Here is a 26,177-nt window from a genome sequence, read left to right as displayed (position 1 = left end):
AGCAGAGGATTTAGTAGTAAACAAAATGATTCGACTGTGAGAGGCTGCGCAAGTGCCTTTTGATCGTAATATCCTCGATACTTGTGGTACGAAGAAATCAAGTTCTTTTTTGTTTCTTTGAACTTTTCTAGCATCGCGTCTTGCATTGCCGTAACGAAGTCTGATTCTGCTGTTACTGATTCCATTGCTTTCGTCGAAAAGCGAAGATCAAGTGGTTTTGTTGGTTCTCTTCCATGAAAAATGGAGCTAGGGCAGCATCCAATTGATGAAGAGTACGACGTATTGTGAATGAATGTTGCCAATGGGACATATTTGTGCCAGTCTGACCATTGTTCATTAGTATTCAGCTTCAAGATCCTTTTTAGAGGTCCATGAGATCGCTCGACAAGACCAATTGATTGTGGATGTTTCAGCGTTGCATGGTTGATTTGAACTTCTAATAGAGTTGTCAATTCATGCATTAGTTCTGACGTGAATGTCGTTCCGAGATCTGCTATGATCTTTTTCGGTATGTAGCTGTGCATGAAAAATATTTTCGTGAGTTCCCTTGCTACTGTATCAGCGCTAGCGTTTGTCAATGGTGCTGCAAACAAGTATTTCGAGAAGACATCGATTCCAGTTAATACAAATTTGTACACTGGTGACTTCAGTGGTCCAACGATATCGATTTGCATCATGTCTCCAGGAAAACATTGCAATGACGAGATTGGTTGCAATGGCGGAATTTGAAATTTTGCAGATGCTCTTTTGAGTTGCAAGCATGTTAAGCAATTTTTGATTGTGTTAGTTAAAAATTCGGTGAATCCTGGAAGGTAGAATCGTTTTCTGAACTCTTCTGTGGTCCTTGTCATTCCCAGATGTCCACCGGTTCGCGAGTTGTGTAGTCGGTACACGACCTCGTTCCAAAGATGTTTTGGTAGGCAGTATTGCTTATGTTTTACGTGTCCCGTGTCATCGTAGAAGTTTCGATACAGTACTTCGTCGTCGATTATCAGTCTATTGAATTGTTTAGCATATTTTTTCTTGTGGCTATTTTCGTATGTCAGATTGGGAACTTGTTCGTTTCGTTTCCAATCCTTAACTTCTACTATATCATTATCTTTGTCTTGTTCATTTTTCAAGTCGAGTACTTCGTGACTCATATTCAGGTCACTGAAAACATCAGCAGGATCAGGGTGTTGTACTGCTGCGATGATTGGTCTCGTTATTCGGACAAAGTTTTGTGGTTGAATGGTTGCACTAGCTTCCTGTGAGCTTAGCTCTCTCATGACGTTTTCATACAGTCCGAGTTCAAGCAGTTGTGCTCTGAGGTTGTCGTCGATCTTCTTCTTTTCAGGAAATGCATCATCCATTGAGTGGATCAGGTTGAGGGATGCATCCGGTAGTTTCGCTGTCGTGTCGATTTGTATCTCACGCACTGGTATTTTGTCCGTCAATTTCAGTGACAATGAAGCTGATGGGTCAGTTTGCATTCGTGACAAAAAATCTGCTGCATAGTTTGCTTTTCCAGGTATATGAGCGATAATGATGTTGAATGACATGACGCGGTCCAAGAAATTCCAAACCGAGGGTGGAATAGTCTTCGCTTGGAAAAATTGTGTTAAGCTTCGATTGTCAGTCAGTATTATCACTGGTTTTGATGATCCCCAGATGAAATGAGAAAAATGATCGAGGGCAAAATATAGTGCTAAGAACTCTTTATAGTAGATGGAGAACTTCAGTTGTGCTGTGTTGAAGAGTCTTGAACCAAATGACACTGGTGCATACGTTTTCATTTCACCTTTGTTGTCAGTTTTCACATAGTCTTCAACCATTAGCACGAAACCTGTTCCATGATAGCTTGCATCACATAGTATTACATATTGTAATCCTGGTTTTGGTAAGCGGAGCGTTATGTCCGTTGCCTGAATTGGATCATGTTTTAGCACTTCGAGACTTTTCTGATGCTCTTCATTTGTTTGAAATGCTATATCTTTTCTGAGTAGGCGATAGAAAGGTATCAGTTTTTCACCTAAGCTTGGCATATAATTCCGGAAGAATTGAACAAATCCGATTAGTCTTTTAACTTGTTTTACAGTTTGCGGCATTTTAATTTTCTTAAGGAACGTCGAAATTTTCTCTTGTTCAGGTGATATTCCTGCTGGTGTAATTATATTACCAAGGAATTTCATTCGTTGTGTTCCTATTTAACATTTGTTCGGTGATAATTTTAATCCCGATTTCCTTACACATTCGAAAATTTTTGAGAGGGTCGGTATTAGTTCATCAAAATTATTCACTGCACTTCCTATGTCATCCATGAACTGTGTACATAAGTCGGCTGCTAAGCATGGGTCAAGATAGTGCCGTATGAATGAACTAAAGCCCGTGACTGATTTGCTTAGACCTTGAGCTAGGCATTTGTATGCATAAGTTCGTGAACCGAAATTAAATGCCAAAAGTTGGACTGAAAGGTCATCTGCCATTTGCACACAGTGGTATGCTTGCGAACAATCAAGTTTGGTAAACAAGCTCTTTCCTGCGAAGTGGTTTGATGCATCTGTCATGTTTGAGATCGGAAAGTTGCTGTTGATATAGTCATTCTTCAGTGAATGATTTATTCTTCTGAGGTCAATCATCATCCGCAATTTACCAGATGGTTTTCGATGTGCAAACAATGGACTGCTATATTTTGAATGTGACAATGTTGTTATAAGTCCATAATAGTGCATTAGGGCAAGTTCCACTGTCAATTCTTGTCGCAAATGTATCGGCGTAGGTGGGCCTTGTGTGTACAAAGGTCGTGTGTGTTCCGGTTTCAGTTTGATTTTGAGGTCGGAATTGTAACCAACATCAAATCTATGTTTGGCGAAGATGTCCGAAAATTCAACAAGCAAATCTTCTACTTTTGACCTTTGGTCATGTGTCAATACCGAGTTCTCCCACTTAAAATTCTTGATAAATGTCAATCGATCTTGAAAGTTCATTTTTGGTTCAATTTTTTCAAGACCTTGAAAATGAAGAATTTGGTCGTAAATGTCACGTTGGATTTGTGGAAGTAATACAGGGTTTTGACATGTTTCAGGAGTAGGAAACCAAAATTTTTCATACTCAGGTTGACGTTGCTGTTGAGACTGCTGATTATCACAATGTTGCTGAATTAGCTCGTTAATGCCCATTTCAATATCGTCTGGATTATTCATTTTTGCAAAAGCAAGCATTTCTGCATCAATTGGTATTAGATTTTCTGCTTCAGTTAGAGTCAGAATTGAAAATTTTCCAATTTCGGTTTTGAAAGGCAATGTAACATGATGATCAGTGATGTTAAAGGCTGTGATGTATAGCAGGTTATTTGTCAGAACTTCACTAATTGAGGAAGTGAATGCAATTTCGCAATTTTCTTCAAATTCTTTCGATGGCATTACGATTCCGGTTGTTTTTGCCATGTCCCGGCATGCGTCCTTTAAATGACATTCCACCAGAATGGTTTGATGCGGAGCTATTGTTTGACGTTTTGTTAGAATTAACGGGAATTTTTTCACTCGATTAATTCTTCTAGGCTCGTTTGGAGGTTTTATTTCGTTGATTTGCAGAGTCAAATCTGGGAAATGAAGTAAATTATACTTGGCACAGATATGAATGTGGTGTTTTTTGTAGAAAGGGTTTCCTAGAATTATTGAGTTGGCTGCATGTAGAACGAGAAAAGATTCTACAAATGTCATGTCTGCCAATTTAAATTCCAGTGTTACTTCTGTTTCAATTGGCACGAGTTGTCCTCCTGCCATTCTTACTCTCTTAAGTTTTGATTCACTTATTTTAAGAGGGCGGTATAAAGATTTTTCATCTTTTAAGTCGTCAAATGTCTGTTTTGAGATGACATTTGCGCAGGCTCCTGTATCAACCAGGGCTCTTCTTTGTAATCCCGATGAGAATCGTAATTTTGTGTACGTCAAAACTGTTCCTTCCGCAGGAATTACTGCGTAAAGGTTGATTATCTCATCAGGTGGAATTGACGGTTTTGATGATTTAGATGATTGAAATGATTTGGGGGACTGACTCGGTGGCTTGATTAGTTTTTTGGCTGATTCTGAAACGGAAATGATTGACCGTGTCCTTGTGGTTTTTGTCTCCACCAGCATTGGCTTGCCGTATGGTTGAATTTACCACAAATGTCACAGAATTTGGCTGATGCTCGAACCATTGGTTCGAAAGATCCAGATGGAAGTTGAATGTCAGCTTGCGCTGTCTGAGTTCCATTGAATTGATGTTGTTGTGGTTGCAGGTAGTTCGCGTTTTGCTGTACCTGTGCTGGTTGAATCTGCACCATCGACTGATTTTGCTGCATATTTGGGTACTGTTGGTATTGATACCATGGTGGATATTGCTGAGGTGCAATTGGTCCCATATTTTGGAAATTAGTCTGATTATTGTTAAATCCAAAATGATTTTGCCAGTTAGATCTGTTTTTTCCTTTCCTGCCACTTTGCTGCTGTCCAGGCCAATTATTTTGGTTTTGGTTACCACTGCACTGACTGTTTTGGTTTGCGTTGTTCTTGTTTTGATGAGAAGGCGGATTCAATTGTTTCTTTGACTGCTCAGTTATTTGTGATCTCATTTCGTTGATCTGCTTCTCAATTTGTTCCTGATTTGTGGACAATTTTGTGAGAGCACTGATCAAATTTTCTGAGACTCTGTCGTTTACTTCATTAAATCCGTCTTCTGGGTAGTCTTCGTTTCGGCAAACTTCTCGGATCATGATCTGCTTCTTCGTCAAATTACACAATTCTTGGACAGTAGTTGCTTGTGGTTGCTCCATCAATTTTGATCGCAGCCAGTTTGGCATTCCTTTTATGAACAATCGTTTAATTTGTTCATTGCGATTGTCATTTACTGCATCTATTCTTTCTTGTCGTTGTGCAGTTTCTCGGTGAAATCGCGCTGTGTCTGCTACTAATGGTGCTCCGTTTAATGCAACATCGATTGGGTCGACAGCTGGCAAATCTGGGGTTGGGTACGCTCGTTGCGCTTTATTTGTCAAGTTCACCAAGAAGTTCTCGGGTGAATCGATTTTAGGATCGTAACGTAGCTGTTCTAATTTCAGTACATGGATTTCTTGAAGCTGGGGATTGCAGAAATGATCCCTTAGGGCGCCAAGACTATTCTCTACGTTCGCTCGAATTGCTGCTGGCAGCGTTTGGTAGAATCGTAGTGCCGCTTCTCGTAGGTGTAGTTGCAAGAAGTTCGCTTGCTGACCAGGAGCGATTCCCGCAACTCCGATGTATCCTCGGAACAATTGCTCGAATTGCTGGAAGTCTTCTTTGTCCGTTCCACCGTATGGTGCGACCGAAATTTGCGCGTGTGCCATCTTATTACAGTTGAATGATTATCAGATTTGTGATACAGTTAATGATTGAGCACAGCACTTAGTCGATTTAAGGGGGGCACAAGAAAATTTTGCTAGACTTTCCTTATTTTGGATTATTGAACCTTTATGCATCTATTGCTTTTCTGATTTTGGTTATTCTTTCCATCAGGGTTTGCTAATATTTCCGTTACTTCGCTTTTTTTGGTTGGGGAACTTATTAGTTACAATATCAATTTACTGCAAGTGAGTTTTGAGTTTGTTTTTAACTAACTGTTTTGACGTTGGAAACCTTTCATCTACTTCCTTTTCTGCCTCTTCAGTAGCTCACTTGACATACCATCTGACAGAAGTAGAGAAGCTGTAGGTCACAATCCACATGTCTGCTTGTAGATTGGAAAAAGTTGTCAGCTCAGGAGATGTTGAAAAGTTGTGGTTGTCTTCTTTTTTCTCCCTGTCTGTCAGTTGTTCACTGAGTTTTGCTCTGCTGCCAACATCTGAGCATTGCTGTGCTGATCAAGATGTTTTTTTTTTTTTCTGCTTCAGCAAAGTAGTGTTGTCACTTTCTGCTCAAATTATGATGTTTGGAATCGCCGATGACTGTTTTGAATCCAGAAGTTGAAATTCCCGCGAAAGTCACCATATAATATTCCGTATCTGGCGGATGGATAATACGGGTATACTGTCGTCTACTGTTATGCGAGCTGTTCAATTGGTAATGTTATTTAGCACTACTGGCTATCAATTGTATTTAGATTGGATTCATTATTTAGATATGTCTCGAGCGGTAAAGACCTATCTTGCTTTAAAGGATGCTGGTTCCGATTCCTAGCTTCTGATATTTCGCAAGTCGATCGGCGCAAGTAAGAGCATGATTGGTATAGTTTATTAAGTTGATCTCTATTCAATTGATTCGTAGCTCGGTATAAATCTCCAATGATTGGTATTAATTACCATCAATGTTTACATAGTTAAATAAATATATGATGCAGCTCTATTTTAACATCAAGGTGAATTATGTAATCTATTCGGTTCAGATGGTTAATTAGAATGAATGACATCATGAAGGGATGATGTCACATCAATCCTGTTATTGGAATCTTTGAGGGTACTCTCAGGGGGTTGCGAATCTTGCCTCTGAATAGGACTGCTCAAAATCTTGCAGTTTTCCAGATATGACGTTTTTTGTGATTTTTTAAAAAAATCTCCATGAAAATAAAAAATTTTTTTTTTCAAAGTTTGAAATTCCTGATATGTTGTTGGAGGGCTGTCAGAGTAATCTCAGGGCCTTCAATTAAGAATGCCCAAATCGTTTTTGTTACAGAGATAAGACGATTTTTGTGATTTTTTGGGAAATTTTCAGAAAACTCAAATTACAAATTAATTCGTGAAATTCCCAACCCTGTAGTTGTGTACTTTCAATGATTGCGAATATTCCACTTAAAAAAGACTGCTCAAGTTTTGTTAGTTTTCTGGTTATCAAAAAATACCTCTTTTAGAAAGTTTAAGGTGAAACTCAAAATTTGAATTTCCCAACGTTGTAGTTGGGTACTGTAAGGTTTCTCTCAGGAGTTGCAAATCTTGCGTCCAAATGCGACTGCTCAATTGCTTTCAGTTTCCCAGATGTGACGTTTCTTAATTCATTATTAACTTAGATATAAAAAAATTGTCGCAAATTTTTATGGTTTTTCCAAATTTGAATTAAAAAATCGATTGAAAAGTTTTACAAAATTTGAAGTTACTCTCAGGATTTGCAAATCTTGAGTCCAAATGCGACTGCTCAATTGCTTTTAGTTTCCCAGATATGACGTTTCTTAGTTCATTTAAAATTTTAAACATACAAATTTTGAAGAACCATAAAATTTTGTGAAGTTTTATATAAGTTTAAAATTTTAAATGAACTAAGAAACGTCATATCTGGGAAACTAAAAGCAATTGAGCAGTCGCATTTGGACTCAAGATTTGCAAATCCTGAGAGTAACTTCAAATTTCGAAAACTTTTCAATCGATTTTTTAATTCAAATTTTGAAAAACCATAAAAATTTGCGACAATTTTTTTATATCTAAGTTAATAATGAATTTAGAAACGTCACATCTGGGAAACTGAAAGCAATTGAGCAGTCGCATTTGGACGCAAGATTTGCAACTCCTGAGAGAAACCTTACAGTACCCAACTACAACGTTGGGAAATTCAAATTTTGAGTTTCACCTTAAACTTTCTAAAAGAGGTATTTTTTGATAACCAGAAAACTAACAAAACTTGAGCAGTCTTTTTTAAGTGGAATATTCGCAATCATTGAAAGTACACAACTACAGGGTTCGTAATTAAAAATTTTGCAAAGTTTTTTATACAAATTTTGAAGAACCATAAAATTTTGTGAAGTTTTATATAAAAAACTTTGCAAAATTTTTAATTACGAACCCTGTAATTGGGTGCTGTTAGAGTACACTCAAAGAATAGTTTTTTGAGCTGTGGAAAATTCGAAGCACCGGAGGTGCGGTACACGCTAGTTCAGTTTTAATTTAAGGGTTACAGGTCTGCTTCGCAAGTGATATGAAGCTCCGCAACATCCCATGGTTTTTTGAAAAAGTTTCTTATTCCATTCTTTCTAACTATGGATTAAGGTCCGTTTTCATTATTTCCAGCCAATTTCGTCTGTGGTATCATTCTGAAGTCTATTGGTAGAGATTCGGACCCAAAAAAAATGTTCTCAGTGTAAAGAAAAAGTGTAAAGAATGTTTTCGATTTTCAGACTAAATTAGCTGAGAAGCTCGCCTCCCAACTTAAGTTCTTCTTGAATTTTAACGCCCTATTTTAACGTCTTTTAAACTGCAATTAACGCTCTTGGCTCTTAATTCAATCGCACTTTCTAAAAAAAACTGTAAAGTTAGACTGCAAAACTCGCAAATGTATATTTATTTTTTTGAAACCAATTTTTGTTTAAAAAAAAACGCCTTTGTTTAAATTTACTGTTCTTAAATTCCTATTTCATAAAAATAGGTATTATAAAAATGAATGGAGTTGAGTTTTTCGAGACGCTTTGGAACAGTTGTTCACTTTTCTTAAAAGCTACTTTTTCGATTTGCAAAAAAGTGACCCTAGACTGTTCTCGAGCCAATTTTTTTGGTTTCGTATTCAGTCGGGAAACCAGGTTTTGAGAACCTTCTCTTACTTAAGCAACCACGACCTTCTTCTTGTAGAAAATTTTATGTCCTGCGGAAAGTCTAGTTTTTGAACTTATGACCGTTTTTAGCAACCAAGGAGTTTTTCCTTCTCAAAATTATCCTATCAAATCTGAGATTAAGGGTTTAATCAAAAGAACCGTTTTGCGTGAAATTTGTAAGAAAAATGCTATGCCTGTGGGAAAAGTCCAATTTCTCCAAAAAATTACACTCATTTTAATAGAAAGGATGTGGGTAAAGTCCAATTTTGAAATTACCCATTTATCCCACATCAGTACAAAAAATATCAAACAGGTACCTCCAGCTTTAGCTGGGCCCGTTGTCAGTTTGGTCGGAACATTCTGTGCTACTTGCTTAACAACTAGCTATACTTGTTAATTTTTGCGTCTTGTGCGACTTTGAGATTTAATTTCAAAAAAGTTGTGTAGTGTTTTTGGTTCGCAAAATGAATTCATTTCTTATCGGTAAGGCATACATAGTAATATTCGGCCCAGTTTCTTGTAACCATTGATTAAACGTGCAATTTTTGGCGCCCGAAAAGCTCATTGCAAATGTCTAATTGTTCAGTGACATCCTGGGACATACTTTTCCCATATTACCAGTTGTGACCATCTTCAAAACCTATAATATCGAAGTTTAGTTTACCTGTTATTGAAAATGTTCCGATTACCCCCAGTGATGGGGAGAAACTTTGGCATAGGGTGCGTTTTTTCACGCAAGTCACGTGCTACAATTAATTTCAACTTTTATTTGAAGGGTGATACTCTTTTGCTTAATCGTGCGCTGTTTTTCCTTGTGCTACTTTCACAGTCACCGACTGTCTTGTTTCATTATTGAAACTGTATCCCTTTTGCAGATGAAAGGAGCGAAGGACTTTTTGAATGACTTGGCGATGCCGACTGTCAAAGGCGAAGGTATGCGAGGTCTGGCAGTGTTCATCTCCGACATCAGAAACTGCAAAAGCAAAGAGGCAGAAGTGAAACGAATCAACAAAGAATTGGCAAACATCAGATCGAAGTTCAAAGGAGACAAGACACTTGACGGATACCAGAAGAAGAAATACGTCTGCAAGTTGCTCTTCATTTTTCTCCTAGGACATGATATCGACTTCGGACACATGGAGGCTGTTAACTTACTCAGCTCCAACAAGTATTCAGAAAAACAAATTGTAAGTCGAATTAAAGTCAATGCGACCTAAAATATAGCTAGAGATTATTAATTCAGAAGTTTCGTTGATCTAAAGAATATTTCTATAAAATACAATAAACACAGTAAGGAATTAATAGAGCTGCCGACTACTTCTTTCAAAGCTTAGTTGGTCTTGGTATGGTTATTTGGATTATTATTCGAACTTTGGATGAATTTTGAAAAGAATTTGATCTCTTTTTGATCAAAAACAGTCAACCAACTGATTGAAATTTGTTGCAGGGTTATTTGTACATCTCAGTATTACTGAACAACCAGAACCATGAGCTGAACAAATTGATAGTTCAGTCCATCAAGAACGACCTCGGGTCTGCACAGCCAATCCACATCAACCTGGCGCTGCAGTGCATTGCAAACATAGCCGGCAAAGAGATGGCCATGTCACTGGGTCCAGACATCCCTAAACTGCTGACTTCCGGTGATGTCAGTCCAGATGTGAAGCAGAGTGCGTCACTCTGTCTTCTGAAACTCCTCAGAACGTGTCCCGAGGCTGTTCCTCACGGAGAATGGGCGACAAGAGTGGTTCATCTGCTTAATGATCACCATTTGGTAAGGAGTGAGCTAAATAAAGGAGGAAAAATGGTTCCTTTTCAGGTTTTGATCGATCCCGTGGGCTTCATTTCATTGACAATCTAAGTCAATACTTGATCGCAAATTTTTACATCTAAATATGTGTATACATTTTCTCGGGTTGAGAGCATCATCAACCATCAATGTTTTTTTTGTTTGTGAGAATAGTTACATCGAATTAAACGCTGTAAATGTTCAATTTTTGTTATATAACTACACTTTCAATTCTTATCAAATTGAGCCCTTTTCTAAACACCCCCAAGCCCATCTTATTTGGCCTTGCATTATAGCCGTACAAATACTGTTGAGTGTAGCCTAAAAATTACCACACTATTGATGTTTTTGAGAGGTGGAAATCACGCTGGAGAAGTATTTCTTTTTTTTGGAAACCATTCGATGTAACATCCCATTTTTTTCAGGGTGTAGTGACCGCAGCCACAAGTCTGATTCACGAATTGGTGAGGCGCAACCCAGAAGACTACAAATCCTGCGTCTCTCTCGCCGTTTCAAGACTATGCAGGGTCAGTAAATTTGATAACATAGCAACAAGTAGACAAATACCTTCTAAGAAGACATTTATGTCATTAAATTGAAAAATACTTTATTAAATAATCCGAATCGAAATTAAAAAAATGTACACAAGAATAATTTTTGTATTATTTTTCTTATCTCGACTCTGATTGGTTAATATAGTAGTTGTCTAAATGATAACCTGCTTTGGTTCTCGTTTAAATTTATGGTTAGGTTAAAACCTCGTATAGAAGTACAGTTCCGGAAAAAGATAATTATTCAAAGGTTCCAACTGGTCAAGGACTACTTTAGCCGATTCTCATTTTAAGGGCACCGGCTCTAAAATTTGTTTAGAGTTGTATTCTCTGTTGGCACGCTCGCAACACGTGGGCGCGACTGCGGTGGTCACTAATCTGCCGTTTGATTTAATGCTCTTTGTACAATAAACCATCAATTCTTTGGCTCAAAATTCAACCAATCGGAATTAAAAATGAAAAAAAAAAATGCGACTGATTTTCATTTTGGGTCCTATGTACGTTGGGACCTATAGAAATTAAGCCGAAAACTACTTTTGGGTTCATATAAAAATCATAAACAAGCAAGTAGTTTTTAAATTTTTCCAGCAAGTTGATATTTTAACACTGGCGAACTTAAGTGAGCGTTAGTGTTTTACAACCACAATTCTTTTTTTTCTAACCTAAGTCGCAAATATTGGTGCCACTTTTTTTTTACTGGTTCGAGGCTTATTTATATCTTTTTTTTATTGCACTTAATAAAGCTGCTTTTTTGTCGTGTTCTGGCTAGTGTTTTCGAAGCGCAGCTTTGCCTCTGTGTTGATAATTCTCTTTTGTAGAAAACTTAAGTGGTAACCTCAATACTATAGCTAATTGGTTGCGTTCCTATCACGAAAACAATTTCAAATTGAGCAAACAAATCCAGGCAATTGAAATTGATAGATTGCAAAATAAACTAACCAATTTACACTAGTGAGCTTGCCAAACGTAGTGTATTAGTACGAACTTCATTTTTCTAACCCAACTCGCTAATAAAACTTATCACTTATTTATAATAATAATAAAGGAATTTACGGATTGGTACCGATGGGATTCCGCCCAAACAAAGCGAACTAAAGCAGGAGTCTAGGGCACATTAAACAGTTTTTGCAGATGCAGAACATGCGCCAACTAGAGGAGTCTTCGACACTGTATTGGAGATAGAAATAATTCCAGTAGATATCGGAAAGTTTTCTTTTGAGGCCAGTGATGCAGAAAAGGTCAATTGAATGACTTAGGTGGTTGGCGAGGCGCGCACATCGCACCCAGTAGTTTTGATTTGATTTGGAGAGACGAAGTTTTGGCACCTGGAATCTACAAGCAGTGGACCTGGTTGAATATCCATGATCATTGTTGAACAAGATATGTTGGGACCAGTCGAAGTCCTAGTTGTTGTTGATGATAGCGGCGAACAATAATATGTCGTACATTTCGATATACAAGCTAAGTGGTAGTAATTTGAGTCTGACAAATCGATCAACGTATGACAGCTCAGTGTCGACAATCCAGCGTGTAGCTCGTTTCTGTACAAGTTCTATGCGTATCAGATCTGTCTTTGTTGGGTACCATACTTGTGATGCGTAACAAAGTATTGGAACAACCATAACACAGTAAACATTGAGTTTTTTAGGTTGACTCGCTTTGATGGGGAGATTCCGTTTGATCAGAAAAAAAGCAACCCAATGCTTTTTGGCACCTCAGCTTGATGTTGTCATGCCAGTTTAACTGGTGATCGACTTCTGAGAAAAAGGCACCTGTTCATTTTTCAACAAACATTCATTAAAATTGCCTTTGAAAACAAGGATGCGGGTTTTGTCGATATTAACACTCATTGAATTTGCGTCGCACCACGCTGAAAGAAGAGAAAGAGTAATTGATATTCTCTAGTGATTTGAAGTCATCAGCAAAAAGGTATTTCTGCACAGATTCAAAGCCCGTAGGGAGGTCATTGATGTATACCAAGAACAACAAGGGCCCAATTATAGAGCCTTGTGGGACACCACTGTAGATTGGGAGTGTTGATGACAGAATATTGCTCACTTTCACACATTGCTTTCTTCCAGTCAGGTAGTCTTTGTTGAGCGCAAAAAGTTTGCCATATATTCCCGTAGCCCACAGTTTCTTCAATAATATTGCATGTTTAATTTTATCGAATGCTTTTCCGAAGTCGACGTACAGGGGCGGCAAGGTTTTTCGTACCCAGGGAGTCACTGCATCGATGAAGATTGTCGACGTAGTTGAAGAGCTGAACAACAGTTGACCTATTTCGTCTGAAACCATACTGGAGTTCAGAAAGTTTCGATCTGAGCTTTTCGTTTAGCGTATCAAAAATAATGCGTTCAAAATCTTTTGCCTCTGAGCTGAGCAGTGATATCGGTCGGTAGTTCGTAACTATTTCCTTTCTTGTGTATTGGCACGACTTGTGAAATTTTGCACTCATCAATAAATTTCCCTTTGTTGAGATAAGTTTTGAAAACTAGATGCAGCGATTTGGAAAGAGAACAAGAGACACTTTTCAGTAATTGGTTGGGAATACTATCAGGACCTGTTGCTTTAATGAGTTTCAGTTTATTCAAGCAATGTGAAACAGTGTCTACTGTTATCTCTCTCCACCTTCGTTGCTGGTCCACTGTCAGCATCGTAGAAGCCATTCAAGGTTTGGTTCACGGGAGAATGCGTAAAAACGCTTTGGAAATAGGAGTTGAACAAGGTAGCCTTAGCTTCGGCAGTCTCTGCAGTTTTCTCCAGCCAATGAATGTTGGACGGCACATGGAGCGGCTTGCGAATGGACTTAAAGTATTTATAAATGGTGGTCAAATTACGACCGGAGATAGTTTTTTCCTCATAAATACTTTTGTCTTCGGCTAGTGCAGCATTAACTTGTTCCATTGATAAAATTTTTCCATTGCGTTTTGAGTTCTTCTTCGCTGCCTCTCGGAGGGTGTTCAGTTTTTCTTTAACAGGTTGGAGGTCTCTTGTGATACCCAGGGTGCCAGTTTTGCCCGGTGTGATGTAGGACGAGGAACAACTCTTCTAAGAATGGTGAAGATCCACTCACACCATTGACTCAATAGAAAGTTGACATTGCTATAACAAAAAGGATATAAAGGATAAACCATGATCTCTTGGTGCAGTAGCTCCCAGTCTAGAGAGGCATATGACAGATGAGGTACGATGCGTTGGTTTTGATTTTCTGGCAATTGGAACTCAAGTGTAAGACAGAATGGTTCGTGGTCCGATAAGTATCTTCCATTAGTGTAATAAAGTGTGCGGAAACTATATTTCACAACACAGTCCAGCACTGGCAGCAGTTGGTCAGTCAAGATAACATCAAGTGATCGGCCATTTTCCTCGATAGGAACTATTTGCTGAACTCCAAGGTCGACAAAACCATCAAGTTCTGTGTCATCCGTCGATGACATTGTGTGCCAGTCAGTATCACTCAAGTTCATATCGCCAGCAATGATATGATGAGGTGATCATATGCAAACTGCAACTTCGCTTCTTTAATACCGCGAATCAGTTGTTGATGTTTATCTGTTAACCAACAGTATGGGCTGCACCGAGGTGGGCAATACACTGCACAAACGAGAAGAGTATCCGTGCCCAGCGCAACGTGGCAAGCACAGCAGTCGGTGATGTTGATATTTGAAGCGTGCGTAGTAAACGATTTTTTTAAACTGCAATGAGTAACCCGCCATGTTTAGTTGCAGAGTCATCTGTACGATCGCGTCTATATATAGAGTAGTTAGAAAGAAACAATGCTTGGACAGGGACGTCGTTTGTTAGCCTAGTCTCACTGATACAATGACATCATAATCTAGAAAAAGTATTGCGTTTGCCAGAAGTGTTCGGCGTTCCATGCTCAACTTCGAGCATTGACCGTTAGCATTTTTAGTTCAGAATCGGTTGCCTTGGGATAATAGACTAGTCAGTTTTCCATGACTTTCCATTCTCCCTGTGTTTTCATTTCGAGTTTCAGATCTCTGATTCTGAGATTTCTTCTCTCTATGCCATCACCGATGAACTTTTTTCTTTTAATAAAAATTTGGTTTTCTGTTTCCAAGTCCTTTTTCGATAGCTCCTTTGAATTGAATACGCTGCCATCCCCATAGTTTTCAATTTCGGTAACGACAATAGAATCAGTCGCCTTTGCCATGCATTAGGAACTTGAACGAGCAGTACTCTAGGTTGCTTAACGTCTTCAATAGCTACACCCCCAGTTTTGCTTTTTGTTTGACTTCGCGCGCCTAGGCGTCGTACATCGGATGTTTCTGCCTTGATTCCAAGGAGAATGCTTTCCACCGCTTCCATATCAGCTTTTGTTTTTGCCAGTTGGTCTCCGGTTTCATTTTCTGGAATACCTCTGACACGAATTTCGATTGATTTTTGTTCATTTGGATGCACTCGGTTGGGGTAAGAAGTGGCGTCATTTTCTGCAGAAACCTCTTTCACTTGTTTCATGACTGCTTTAAGGTTTTCGGGAGTTTTGTTAAGTTGCATTTGCAGCGTTGTCATAGAATTCTCCAGCGCAACTACTTTGTCACAATCTGCTGATTTCAGCAAGCTGATTTTTTCGTTAACACTTTCTAATTTGTTCTCTAGACTTGGAAGCATTTCGGTAGACAGCACCGCTAAAGACTTGGACACATCGTCGAGAACCGATGATTTACGTGTAGCTATTCTCAGTTCGGATATGCATTCGCGTAGTAAACAGGACAATGCGTCTTCTTTCATGTTCCCAATCAAGGCATGGACATCAGTGTCGCTTGCCCATACCACTTGTTCCACTGTTGGGTAGTAGTCTTTGCTCGAGAGTAGATGTGACTGTCTAGGATTTGAGCCGGTCCCAGGATCATTTTCGTTTGTTTCATTCACCATCACCTGGCGATGGGATAAATGGTTGATCCACATTCGTGAATATAGTGTAATCCGTCCGCTGCCGCGTTAGTCCTCGCACATTTCCAATATGAAACTATTTAATAAGTTTATTTGGTGGCATTTTTGTTATAATCACGATCTGTAGAATTGGAAGCTTCATAGCATGTGACCTCTGCTTTGTTTGTGGCTCATAGCTGTGATTTATTAAGTGTTCGTGGCTGAGATTTTAGTGCGTGACACTCGTAATTTTTAGGTCACAGACTGATTTCGAGACGTAACCGAATTTTTACTAATTCGAGGATTATTTCTTTTTCTTATTGCACTTTATAGAGATGCTTTTTGTCGTGTTCTCGCTAGTGTTTGCGAAGCGAAGCGTCGCCTCTATCAAATTTTGTCGCTCTAAGATGCATTGGAACCACTAATTACCCAAAGGATATCGATTCAAAAAAAGTATCGGATAGCAAAGAAAAAATTTCAGGCACGAATTCTACAGCAAAGCTTAGCTGTACTGCTTAACTTCATTTTCTGCTTATTTTGACTTTGATTTAGTACAAAAAACCATTGAATAAATAGAAACACATAACGATTCCGATAGTTGAGAATGTTCCATCATTTGTTCCCTCTATCATGAGAATAGCCCCCAGCTTGATTCAGAAATGATTACAAGTTTTCTTTTTGTTTTCATACACAAAGTCTGCTTTCAAGTGGTCTGGCGGGACCACACTTCAAAACAAGTTTTTGAATCGGACTCATCAAATACGGCGGAACGATCCTTTTAAACAAATATCCTGCCTTTTTAAAAGGTTCTAAATATAAGCCTCAAACCAGTAAAATAAATGCTTCTTTCTTTGCACTTTTCTGGACACCATTTTCGCACTTTCTCAGTGAACTAAATGATAAATTGTTAAAATGAAATTTGCTTTAAATGATCTTGTTAAAAATCCTTCTGTGGTATCTAGTAATCAGTGATGTCTGTTTAAATAAATATTTCAAATTATTAAAAGTTTTCATTTAAACTTTAAATTATTGCAGTGGAAGAAATGAGCGAAGATAGTCTAAATGAAAAACAAATGATGGGACTTGAATTCATGCCTGAATATGTCAATTTTCCATAGGTAAAAACAAATAATTTGAATGTTTGATTATGGCAAGGTTTTTTTCAGAAAAAAATCTGGTAAAAATTGTTATTTCAAGAAGAGAAAATAGCTGAAAATTGTCAAAAAAAATTGGAATGTTGTTTTGTTAGTAAATAATTTAATTTTTTGTCAAAACATTAAAATTGCTTTAATTAATTTCAAGGTATATAAAAAATTTAACTAATTAAAGATTAAGACGTATAGTGTACCTTTTAATGAACCCCACCTTCTCCAATAGAGCTAAGGGGATAAATAACAAGATCACTCAAAATTGGCTATACAGTATGCTCGCCATTAACATATGAAATTTTCTGCCTTTAGATTTTTGATGAAAACCTGTTCTAACACAACAAATCATCCTTGACAGAAGTGATTTTTTTGAATTGCTTAAGTGTCATGGTGAAAAAATGGCTGCCACCTACGTTGCTGATATCCTGCCCGAGATGGAACGCATGAATATTGCCGTTTTTTAAATTGAAGTGTCCTGAATTGTCTGAATGATTGCACATGCAAACGCTATGGTTGAGTTTGAAATCGCAGCGAAGATAGAGCAGGATGAAATTTTGAACTCCCGATCGAAAGGTTAATGGTCAATTTAAGTGTTTAGACAAAAATTTAAATTATTTATAAGCAAATAAACCATTTCATTTTTTTGGACAATTTTCAGCTTTTTTTTGAAACTTTTTTCTTGAAATCACAATTTTTACCATCTATTTTTGCAAAATTTTTATTCTGCGAAGAGGCCAACTTAACTACCGATCTTACTAAAAGATAGCAAAATAGCTAGAAACAGATGGACGTGGAAACTTATTACGACATTTTTTACACAAGCATAGCTTGTGTTATAGTATGAACTTTCTTTTTTTTTCCAACCTAAGTCGTAAATATTGTTGCGACATAGTGTTCATTTTGAAAGTGTTTTCCTTTGGTCTAGCTATTCAGTACAGCCAATGCTAAGGATATTAACACAGACTATTATATTGCAAAAAGTACTTTAGCTTCAAGGTATCATGGTTCTGTAGCGTAGAGGTAGGGAAGGAGAACAGCAAGAAAATAAGGGGGTTCAAAACTGGGCAGGGTCGGATGTTTTTAATGAATTTTTCCGTGTACTAGTTAAAATGCGTCCGCTTCATAAATTAAGGCATGTTATTTGGTAATTTTTTTTTTCAAATTGACTGGTTCTGCTAATGCGCCATAACCGGCTTGAGTCACTTAGCAATTTTGTAGGCTCATAATTGGCGTGCGTCACTTAAATAGTTTTGTAGACTCAAAGTGTTACCCATTCAGTTTTTTCCAGTAGCTTTATCAGTCATATTTTTGCTTTTGTATGCGAAGTGCAACTTCGCCTCTGTGTAAATAATTGTTATACACTTGCGAGAGCAAAGGTCTTAACTAAACTTTTTTGCCCTAAACATTTCAAGTGAAAAATTGACCTACCTTTATTTGTAACAATAATTTTTTTTCGTGTAGTCGCTCACTTGGTGTATTGGTAAAGCGTCTGCTTGCGGGTGCAAAGGTTCTGAGGTTTGAGAGCCGACCGAACTTTTTTTTTTCGCTATACATGTATTTAGGTATACATTTTTGTCTCATTGGTCTTCATCTCGCTTCTTGTCGGCTTAGTTCGCGTTCTGATCTTTCAGCACCCAATTTAGTATTCTTAAATGTTATTTATAAAGAGGGATTTTTACCACTTTCGATTGAAAGTTCGCCCGTTTAGTTTCCGAATTGTATGTATAAATTATGTATGTTCGTGTGCTCATGCAATGACGTATATAGGAGAGACTTGTCTGGGTCTACTAATTACACAAGCAAGTAAATACACGAGCAAAATCCTCAAGCGAGAAGAATCTGTTTTTTTTTTCTAGCCCAACTCGCTAATAAAAGTTCTGATTACTTTTATCGTAGTAATTACGAGACGATGGACTTGGCGAAGACTCTTTTATAGGTCTTGGTGATTTTTTGTTTGTTTTTTTTTTCTCAGGAAAAGTTCATGAAATTTGTTCGCGCTCAAATTTGATTTTTTTCTTGTTTTGACATTTTATTTCTTTTTCAGTTAATAGGTGTAAAAGTCACGAAAAACGAGATCGACTTCTAGTTTCCAAAGTATATTTTAATTTTTAGATTTCCCAACGGAATAGCAATTTTACTTGTTGATCCAATTTTCTTACATAGGATTAATTTTAAGAAAACAAATGTCAATCACGAAGATTTTTGGAAATTAAAATTAACTCAGTAGTGGTTTAGTGGGAGAGACAGACCCTCCTCTGGAATTCGACTCCTGAATACCCAAAGGGTCCCCGTTTGGTACTATTTTAAGAAATCCTTTTTTGTCTGGCTGACCTTAGAATTTTTCTAAAGGCGATTTTGGCGACAATATATACTATTTTTGAGGGTAAAGCGCGCGCTAAAAAACACGATTTTTTTCGTTAAAAATGTCCAGAAAGTTTCCAAAACGCCGTTTTTAGCCTGTTGTTTAACAATTCCTCGGCGGCGCAAAATTTCGCAAAAACAGGGTAGTTTTAGTGATTTGGGAGAGCTCGTAAAATCAATTTAGTCGACCTAAAAATGGAAAACCCGCCCCACCATCGAGAAAGTCCTAGATCCGCCCCTGCTTTAATCTGACGATGTTTTTGTTTCTTTGCTTGACTTTTTGATTACGCATACCCAGCATGGCCCCAATTTTAAGTCTTTGGGCAAACTTGCAGTCGTTCAAAAAGCCGCTCTACGCCTTATAACGGATTTCACAAAAATGAATGCTCCAAAATAATCATCATATCATCATACTCTCCTCAGTTTGCCTTCAAAAATTTTTCGCCTAAAGCGCTTTAAATTTTTACCACCAGCATCCCAGACCTCGGAATATCTGTCCCACAGTACTTGAAATATATGGACTGGAAAAAAAACATATCCTCCAAGACAGTGCAAAGGCATCTTTAACCACCTTGAACGATTTTAACGAACTCATTTCCTTAGCCTCCCAAAAAATAATCTATTTTAAATTAACTGCATAGTAGAAGTCTTGAGCAGGTTGTTGCAGATGCACCTGCTCCGAAAATTTTTCCACTCAAACTCCCTGCTGAGAAATTCCTCACCCGCGGCACCAGAAGATCCCTTTCGCATTTAAAGTCCTACTCATAATTTCCTGCTTAAACAGAATATACCCAAACCTCCCTCCAAACTGACCTCACCATACTTCATCCAGCTCACCACTTCACAACTTCTAACTGTTCCAGAAACACATGTTTTTCTAACCTCCTCTTCAGACTTTGGTTTCGGCTGATCGAAGTTAAAAAGTTTATAGGCCTCAGTTTGAACATGTCGGGCGAATACTTACAGCAACAAAAATTCTGACTACATTCTTTTGAGCATGCTAACAACAAGAAGAATGACTTGAGTTTTCCAATTCTCCAAGAAATTTCAAAATTTTCCGTCTTCATATTTTCTCAAAACCTCTGTTATTTCCTTTTCCTCGACTTCAATAAATCTTTTCAAGCTCTTTTTATTTATTGGCTATATAAATTATAGGTTAGGAAAAAGTATATCGCAGTCTTGCCACAGTAGTTTTTTTGCATATTTTTTGTATCCAAGATGTTTTTTCCAGTAAGCGCAAGTATCTATAAAAACCCTTGCTCGCGATTACCTTTGAAATTTATTCTAGCACATGTATGAAACTCCAAAAAAAAAGACTTCAATGATTTTTTTGAGCTTGTCTGCTTTTTAATTTTTATTTCGAGTTTTGTGTTTGCAGTGGTTCTAAACTCACTCCAACTTTTTAGAATTCCTGTTACTTTTGTGTGTTTTTGCTGAATAAATCAAATGGCTATACAGATTTTAGATTATCTTATATCGGCTCATTCGCATCCAATTTTCGTCATCATCAACATCATATCCGATTCAAAACAACCGTAATCAATAATCGTTCTGTGCTATCAGAAGCGCTTGGCGGCACCAGGCCTCGTCAAACTGCTGCTCTCCATGATGAACGATCTTGCGGGTCAATGTGGAAAAGGCAAGGCTGCTTGATATTAATTTTCGCAACACAATCTGAGTTCATCAAAAAGTGCAGCTGGGTCAATTAACACCACAGATCCAACGGATCATTGCATGGTCATTTCGTCGCAGTTGTTGCAGATCTGATACACTGGGACTGCAAGTTGCACTTCCGTGCAGCCTCGTTGATCGACCTCAAGAAGAGTACACTTTTCCACGTTTTCTAACTGAGATGTTCCTCGAAGTTAGTACAAGGAGAAATTTTCTGAACCTACACCAGGCCGAATAACATCGGTCTGCGATTGCACTATCACAGCTCCCGCCAGCACTTAGCTTGCCACCCAGGTAGCAGAAGGTTGGCCTTATCATTAATCGTAAGGCCGGATCAGATTCGAAGGGCGCCCATCGATAGGTCGCGACAATCATGTGTATATGGAGCAAACATGTTTTGAGTTGGCTATCAGCCGGATTGATATTCAACATTTCTTGTGAACCCACAACTTGCAAGGAAGGCAAGCAATCGTGTTGCTTCCGACACCTTTACGCCAGAAAGTACAAGTTTAATTCCCGGAATCCTGAGTCTAGCAAGAGTATCTGGCATTAGTTATAAGTCATCCGCATAGAGGAGCTCTTAAGGCACGTTTTTACGTTGATTCAATTGCTGTGAGATGGCCTCCAGGCGAAGGATGAAGAGAAGTGGACTAAAAACAGAGCTCTGGTGTACATTAATATCAAATTTGAATTTTTCACTGTACTGACCATTCACCCGAACACAGCTCCGGGCATCACAGTACAAACCCTGGACGAACTGACTTCGAGACAGACTTCAACATGGTCGCAAGCTTTATCCAGGTTCACGAAAGCTCAGTAGAGAGGTCTTTGAGCAGCAATGAGTTTTTCTTGTAGGGCCGAATTCTGAATATGGCGTCAGTAATACCTATGCCAAGTACAAAGCCAAACTGCATCTGGTCTATTTGCATCATCGTACAGATGATGTGCTCGTGCACTCGTTCCACCAGTTCCATCAATTGGCCAGTGAGTTTCAATCTTCGATAATTTCCACGGCTTAGAACTCCTTTCTTGCCCATGTAGAGGTTCTGAAGAGTCTTCAGGAATTACACCATTTTTGAATATGGCCTCAGTTAGCTGCCTCGTCAGTTCGAGACCAACATCACCGGCTGCTTTCAATATCTCAACAACAATGCCTGGGGGCCCTGTATATCATTTCTGTCGAAACTTCAGGCGGCTGTCCAGCAACCGACGCAGTCTTCGGGAACGTTTCACTTGGCCCATCAAATTCTACATTGAGAAGTCTGTCAAAGTGTTCAACCCACGCGCTCATTTTATCGTTGGCGGTAGCTAGCTCACTGGCAACCTTGCGCACACAATTCTCCCCCGATATGTCCTGATTTGAACAATTCGTCTGATTTGCGATCCGAAAGACACAATCGCGATTCTGAGACACTTGGGGCCTGTTCCTTCTCAGCAGCAGACTTGGCATAGTAGACAGTATGTTTTGAATTGTGCTTTGCTCTCAGATAAATTTCGAGAGCCTTCAGGGCGTTAGTCGTCTTGCCTACTTTTAATAAAGCTTTGTAAATTGTTTCAGGTCTCTATTTGTGGTTCTTTGATAGTCTACGTATATCGGTAGCAGCCTTTGGAGTCGGAAGCTTTAGACGAGACCAGACAGATTCAACAAATTGTTTCCGACATTCTTTGTCGCTCAAAAGTTTTTTTATGACAGATATACTCAATCTTTGTCGCCTTAGTCATTGATTCAGAAAATTTGTTTCAATACTGTTTTTACTACTAGCAATTGTATTTCTCGACTTAATTTCCTAAAAATGAATTTCATTCTAGAAAAACGTATGAAGTTTTGGTTACACCTATTTTTCGATGCTTTTTCCGGACCTTTTTGTTCGAGTTAGTGGCTTTGTCTAACTTCTCTGCCGGCTTGCTTGACGTGCTATGCTTGTGATGTATCCGCTGCATATCTGTGTCTAAAAATTGACTTGTGGTCATTTCCTGACTTTCATTTTAATCTGTAAGGAAGAATCAGACTAAAGCAAGCACAGGAAATGGATGTTGATAGCTCTATTCGCAACAAACTGAAGGAAGTAAACTTAGAATAGCTACAAATCAAGCTTAAATTATGTACATGGTAAAGTATCCAAATAAAGTGCTAAAAGTTAGATTACTTTGGTTATTGCATGGGCGCACAAAAACAACGTGCATTAAAATTCTGCATCAACACCTTTTCTCAGAACTCTCTGCTCAAAAAACCAGCAATACCATGCTGCAAGCAAGAAACCATCAACCTGGACTGCCAAGAAAAGGGTTGTCATCAATAGTTAAATATCATTTAAAAAAACAATTTTCTGGACTCTCGAAGTACATAAATGCATGGTTTCAGAGAAGAATACCGCAAAAAAATGAGTCTGGAAACGTGTTTTAAACTGTAATGAGGCAGGACTGGCTATAGTTACTCTAGCGAGAGCAAGTGTCTTGAATCCGCTATACTTTTCTCGTCGACATTTTTTCTTTGCAAATCTGTAAGAAATTTAGAATTCGCTCGATTGTTGAACCTTAAAAACTTCCAGGCTTCTTCCCACTTGGTATTGAGGAAAATAGATTTTTTTTCAAAAAAAAACCGAATTATCATTTTCTTTTGGCTGGTTATATCTTGGCTTAATTTTTGAAGCATGTTTTTTTTCTGATTTGAACAATTGTTACTATATCTGTCAGTCATCCTGTTATTTCGTCAATTTACCAACTCGATTGTTGTTGTTTTTTGTGTTTTTTTTCGATTAGAATGGTTTTGACATGTTTTATGGCTAAGACTATTTCTTTTCGGTTAAAAGGCAAACATAGATTAATATTTTGCGAAGATTATTCAGGTTGATTGTTGTGTAAAAATTCAATTTTTAAATTTTAAACTTAATCGGTCAAAGTTTTTTTATGACAAAAATATTTAGGCGCTTTTTTGTTTTTGGCTCTATTCAAGTATTGTCGGCTTAGTGGATCTGTAGCGTAGAAGTAGGGAAGGAGAACCGCAACAAAATGAGAGGGTTCGAAATTGGGCAGGGTCATATGTTTTTAATAAAATTTTTTGTGTTCTAATTAAAACGCGTCCGCTCTATAACTTGAAGCATGTTAGTTGGTAAATTTTTTTTCAATTTGACTGGTACTGCTAATGCGTCATAATTGGCTTGCGTCCCTTAGCAATTATATAGACTCATAATTGGCGTGCCTCACTTAATAAATTTTGTAGACCCAAAGTTTTCTCATTCAGTTTGTCCCAATAGCGTTATCGATCATATTTTGCTTGTATGCGAAGTGCAACTTCGCCTCGGCTTAAGTAGTGTGTTATTGCGTATTAATCTTCAATAGTGTATTAATCTTTACGAAAGTAATAAAGCTTATTTATGCTAGTGCTTGTGTTTCTCGACTGTTTTTTTTTCTGTAATTGATTTTTATTTTATGAACGTAGTGAAGACTTATATAGGTCTTGTTGATTTTTTTGTTATTTTTTTGTCATGCATTCATACTTATTAATGCATTTATGAATACCTTTAGGTAAAATGATTTTTTTGATTTCAATTGAAATTCATCTGCTGAAAGTTACGTAAATAGCACTCTCCAAATACGAACGTGGAAATGGCGCGAAAAAACGTGAACGATTTCTAGTTTTGAAAGTGGAATTTAATTTGTAGATTTCCAGTTGATTGAAAATTTTACCTGTTTTCTCCAGTTTTCTCAAGCTTGGTTAATGTTATCAAAGAAGCGCTACTCATAAGCTGTTCTAGAACTTCAAAGAGCTTGAAGGGCATCTATTTTTTTCTTTGATGTATTGGTTACCGTCTCAATTTCTTTTCGCTAGCTTTTAATGCTTCGATTGCGTTGTATCAAAAGTGGTGCGAAACTCCGCCTCGCCTCATTGTAGACCTATTTTACTCCGAAAAAAAAATACATTTGTCCCTCATTTTTCCAAGTTTTTTGTTGGAGGCTACCTCATGGTTAACTAATTATTTAGAATTACGTAATTCTGAGCAATACGTCAAAAAAACTTTCTGCTGTTTAAGCGAATCAACTGGGAGTTTTTGCATGAATAAAAGCCTGATAATTGGTATAACATCATTAATATAAAATACAATTAATATGAAAGTTGTCTTAAAAGTCAGATGCCTGGGGACGGTACCGAAAGTGAGAAACGTCATTCCAATTACGAGATTTTTTTTGGTTTTACGCTTTACTGCTAGAGGTAAGCTTCTTTTGGAGGGAAAAACGTCAGACTTGACAGGATAAAAAGGAAACTTCCGCAATGATAGAGTAAATTGAAATCATATTGGTATATTTTGTATTGGTTTATTGATATTTAAAAACAAATGCTTGACATTTCCAGAAATTGTATGCCTTCAGAAAAGAACAATTTATCTACAAGTTCTTTCAGATGAAATTTCTGAAATTTAACCTAAGTTTCTCATTAACTATTTGTGCAGAGAAAATGAAATTTTCACCCAATGTTGAAAATAGTTGGAACTTTTGTTCAAAATGGTTTTTTGAAAATTCACGCTGACGATTGAAGGGAAATTTTACTTGCAGTTTGCCTAAAAGTTGTATACATGAAAAAAAAATTAAATTATCGAGATAACAAAAATGTTACACAGACATTTAAGGACAGTTTATTCACCAAAATGTTATTGACGGAAAATAATAACCGAGGGCGTTTAATGGTAAGCCATTGAAAAGCTTATTTTGGACTCTTTTGCCGATTGCCATCGCCCGTTTGCTGTTTCTGGCGTTCCTAAATTTTGTCCAATTGGCGTCAAAATTGAAAGGTGGCTGCATTAAGCCTTTAAAAACCCATTTAGTAATCATTCGCGTAAAATCATTCGTTACACTGTTAATATGTTCATGAAAAAAAATGCAAATTGCGGGTCAACGTTTGAAGAGCTATTTTTGAATGTTAACATTTAATAGTTCGTTTTGGCGCGGATAAAATATCGACTTTCAAAGAAGATAAAAACCAAATATTTTCTCGATGTGGCGTTTTGTTTTTACCACTTATTGATTTATGACATCTTTCTGAAAAATAAATACAAAAACTTTCTTAGGTTAGTTAAACATTCCCAAGTTTTATCAGTGTCTGAGCTCAATTGTCCAATAATTGAGCAAAAGTATCTGAAAGACCTTTCGGAGCTATCAAGAAATGAAATAATGTGGATATAAGTTTAATTTAACTAGATTAAGCGTCCATTTGTTAAATTAAGTTGGGTAAAAAATTTTTATTTGCTTCGACCTTATCCA

General features: G+C 37.6%; 3 protein-coding genes across 6 annotated transcripts in view; 1 reads left to right on the top strand and 2 right to left on the bottom strand.

Moving 5' to 3' along the window:
* LOC134845123 (FACT complex subunit SPT16-like) overlaps positions 1–15,848 on the bottom strand; it is a 590,873-nt gene extending 575,025 nt beyond the window's left edge. For both annotated transcript variants that reach the window (XM_063861984.1, XM_063861987.1), the window contains exon 1: positions 15,841–15,848. The gene's annotated coding sequence lies outside the window, so the exon portion shown is untranslated. The remainder of the gene's footprint in view (positions 1–15,840) is intronic.
* The window catches only part of LOC134845124 (AP-2 complex subunit alpha-2-like), a 606,200-nt gene that overhangs the window by 569,391 nt on the left and 10,632 nt on the right, over positions 1–26,177 (top strand). For all 3 annotated transcript variants that reach the window (XM_063861990.1, XM_063861988.1, XM_063861989.1), the window contains exons 3-5: positions 9,381–9,692; positions 9,953–10,279; positions 10,720–10,821. In XM_063861990.1, coding sequence (XP_063718060.1) covers positions 9,381–9,692; positions 9,953–10,279; positions 10,720–10,821 — 741 coding nt within the window. The remainder of the gene's footprint in view (positions 1–9,380; positions 9,693–9,952; positions 10,280–10,719; positions 10,822–26,177) is intronic.
* The window catches only part of LOC134845125 (histone H2A.Z), a 113,281-nt gene that overhangs the window by 81,338 nt on the left and 5,766 nt on the right, over positions 1–26,177 (bottom strand). The gene's annotated exons all lie outside the window — the stretch shown is intronic.

The sequence above is a fragment of the Symsagittifera roscoffensis genome, chromosome 4 (genome assembly GCF_963678635.1).
Source record: "Symsagittifera roscoffensis chromosome 4, txSymRosc1.1, whole genome shotgun sequence".
Taxonomy (NCBI): domain Eukaryota; kingdom Metazoa; phylum Xenacoelomorpha; order Acoela; family Convolutidae; genus Symsagittifera; species Symsagittifera roscoffensis.
This window is presented reverse-complemented; position numbering and strand designations above follow the sequence as displayed.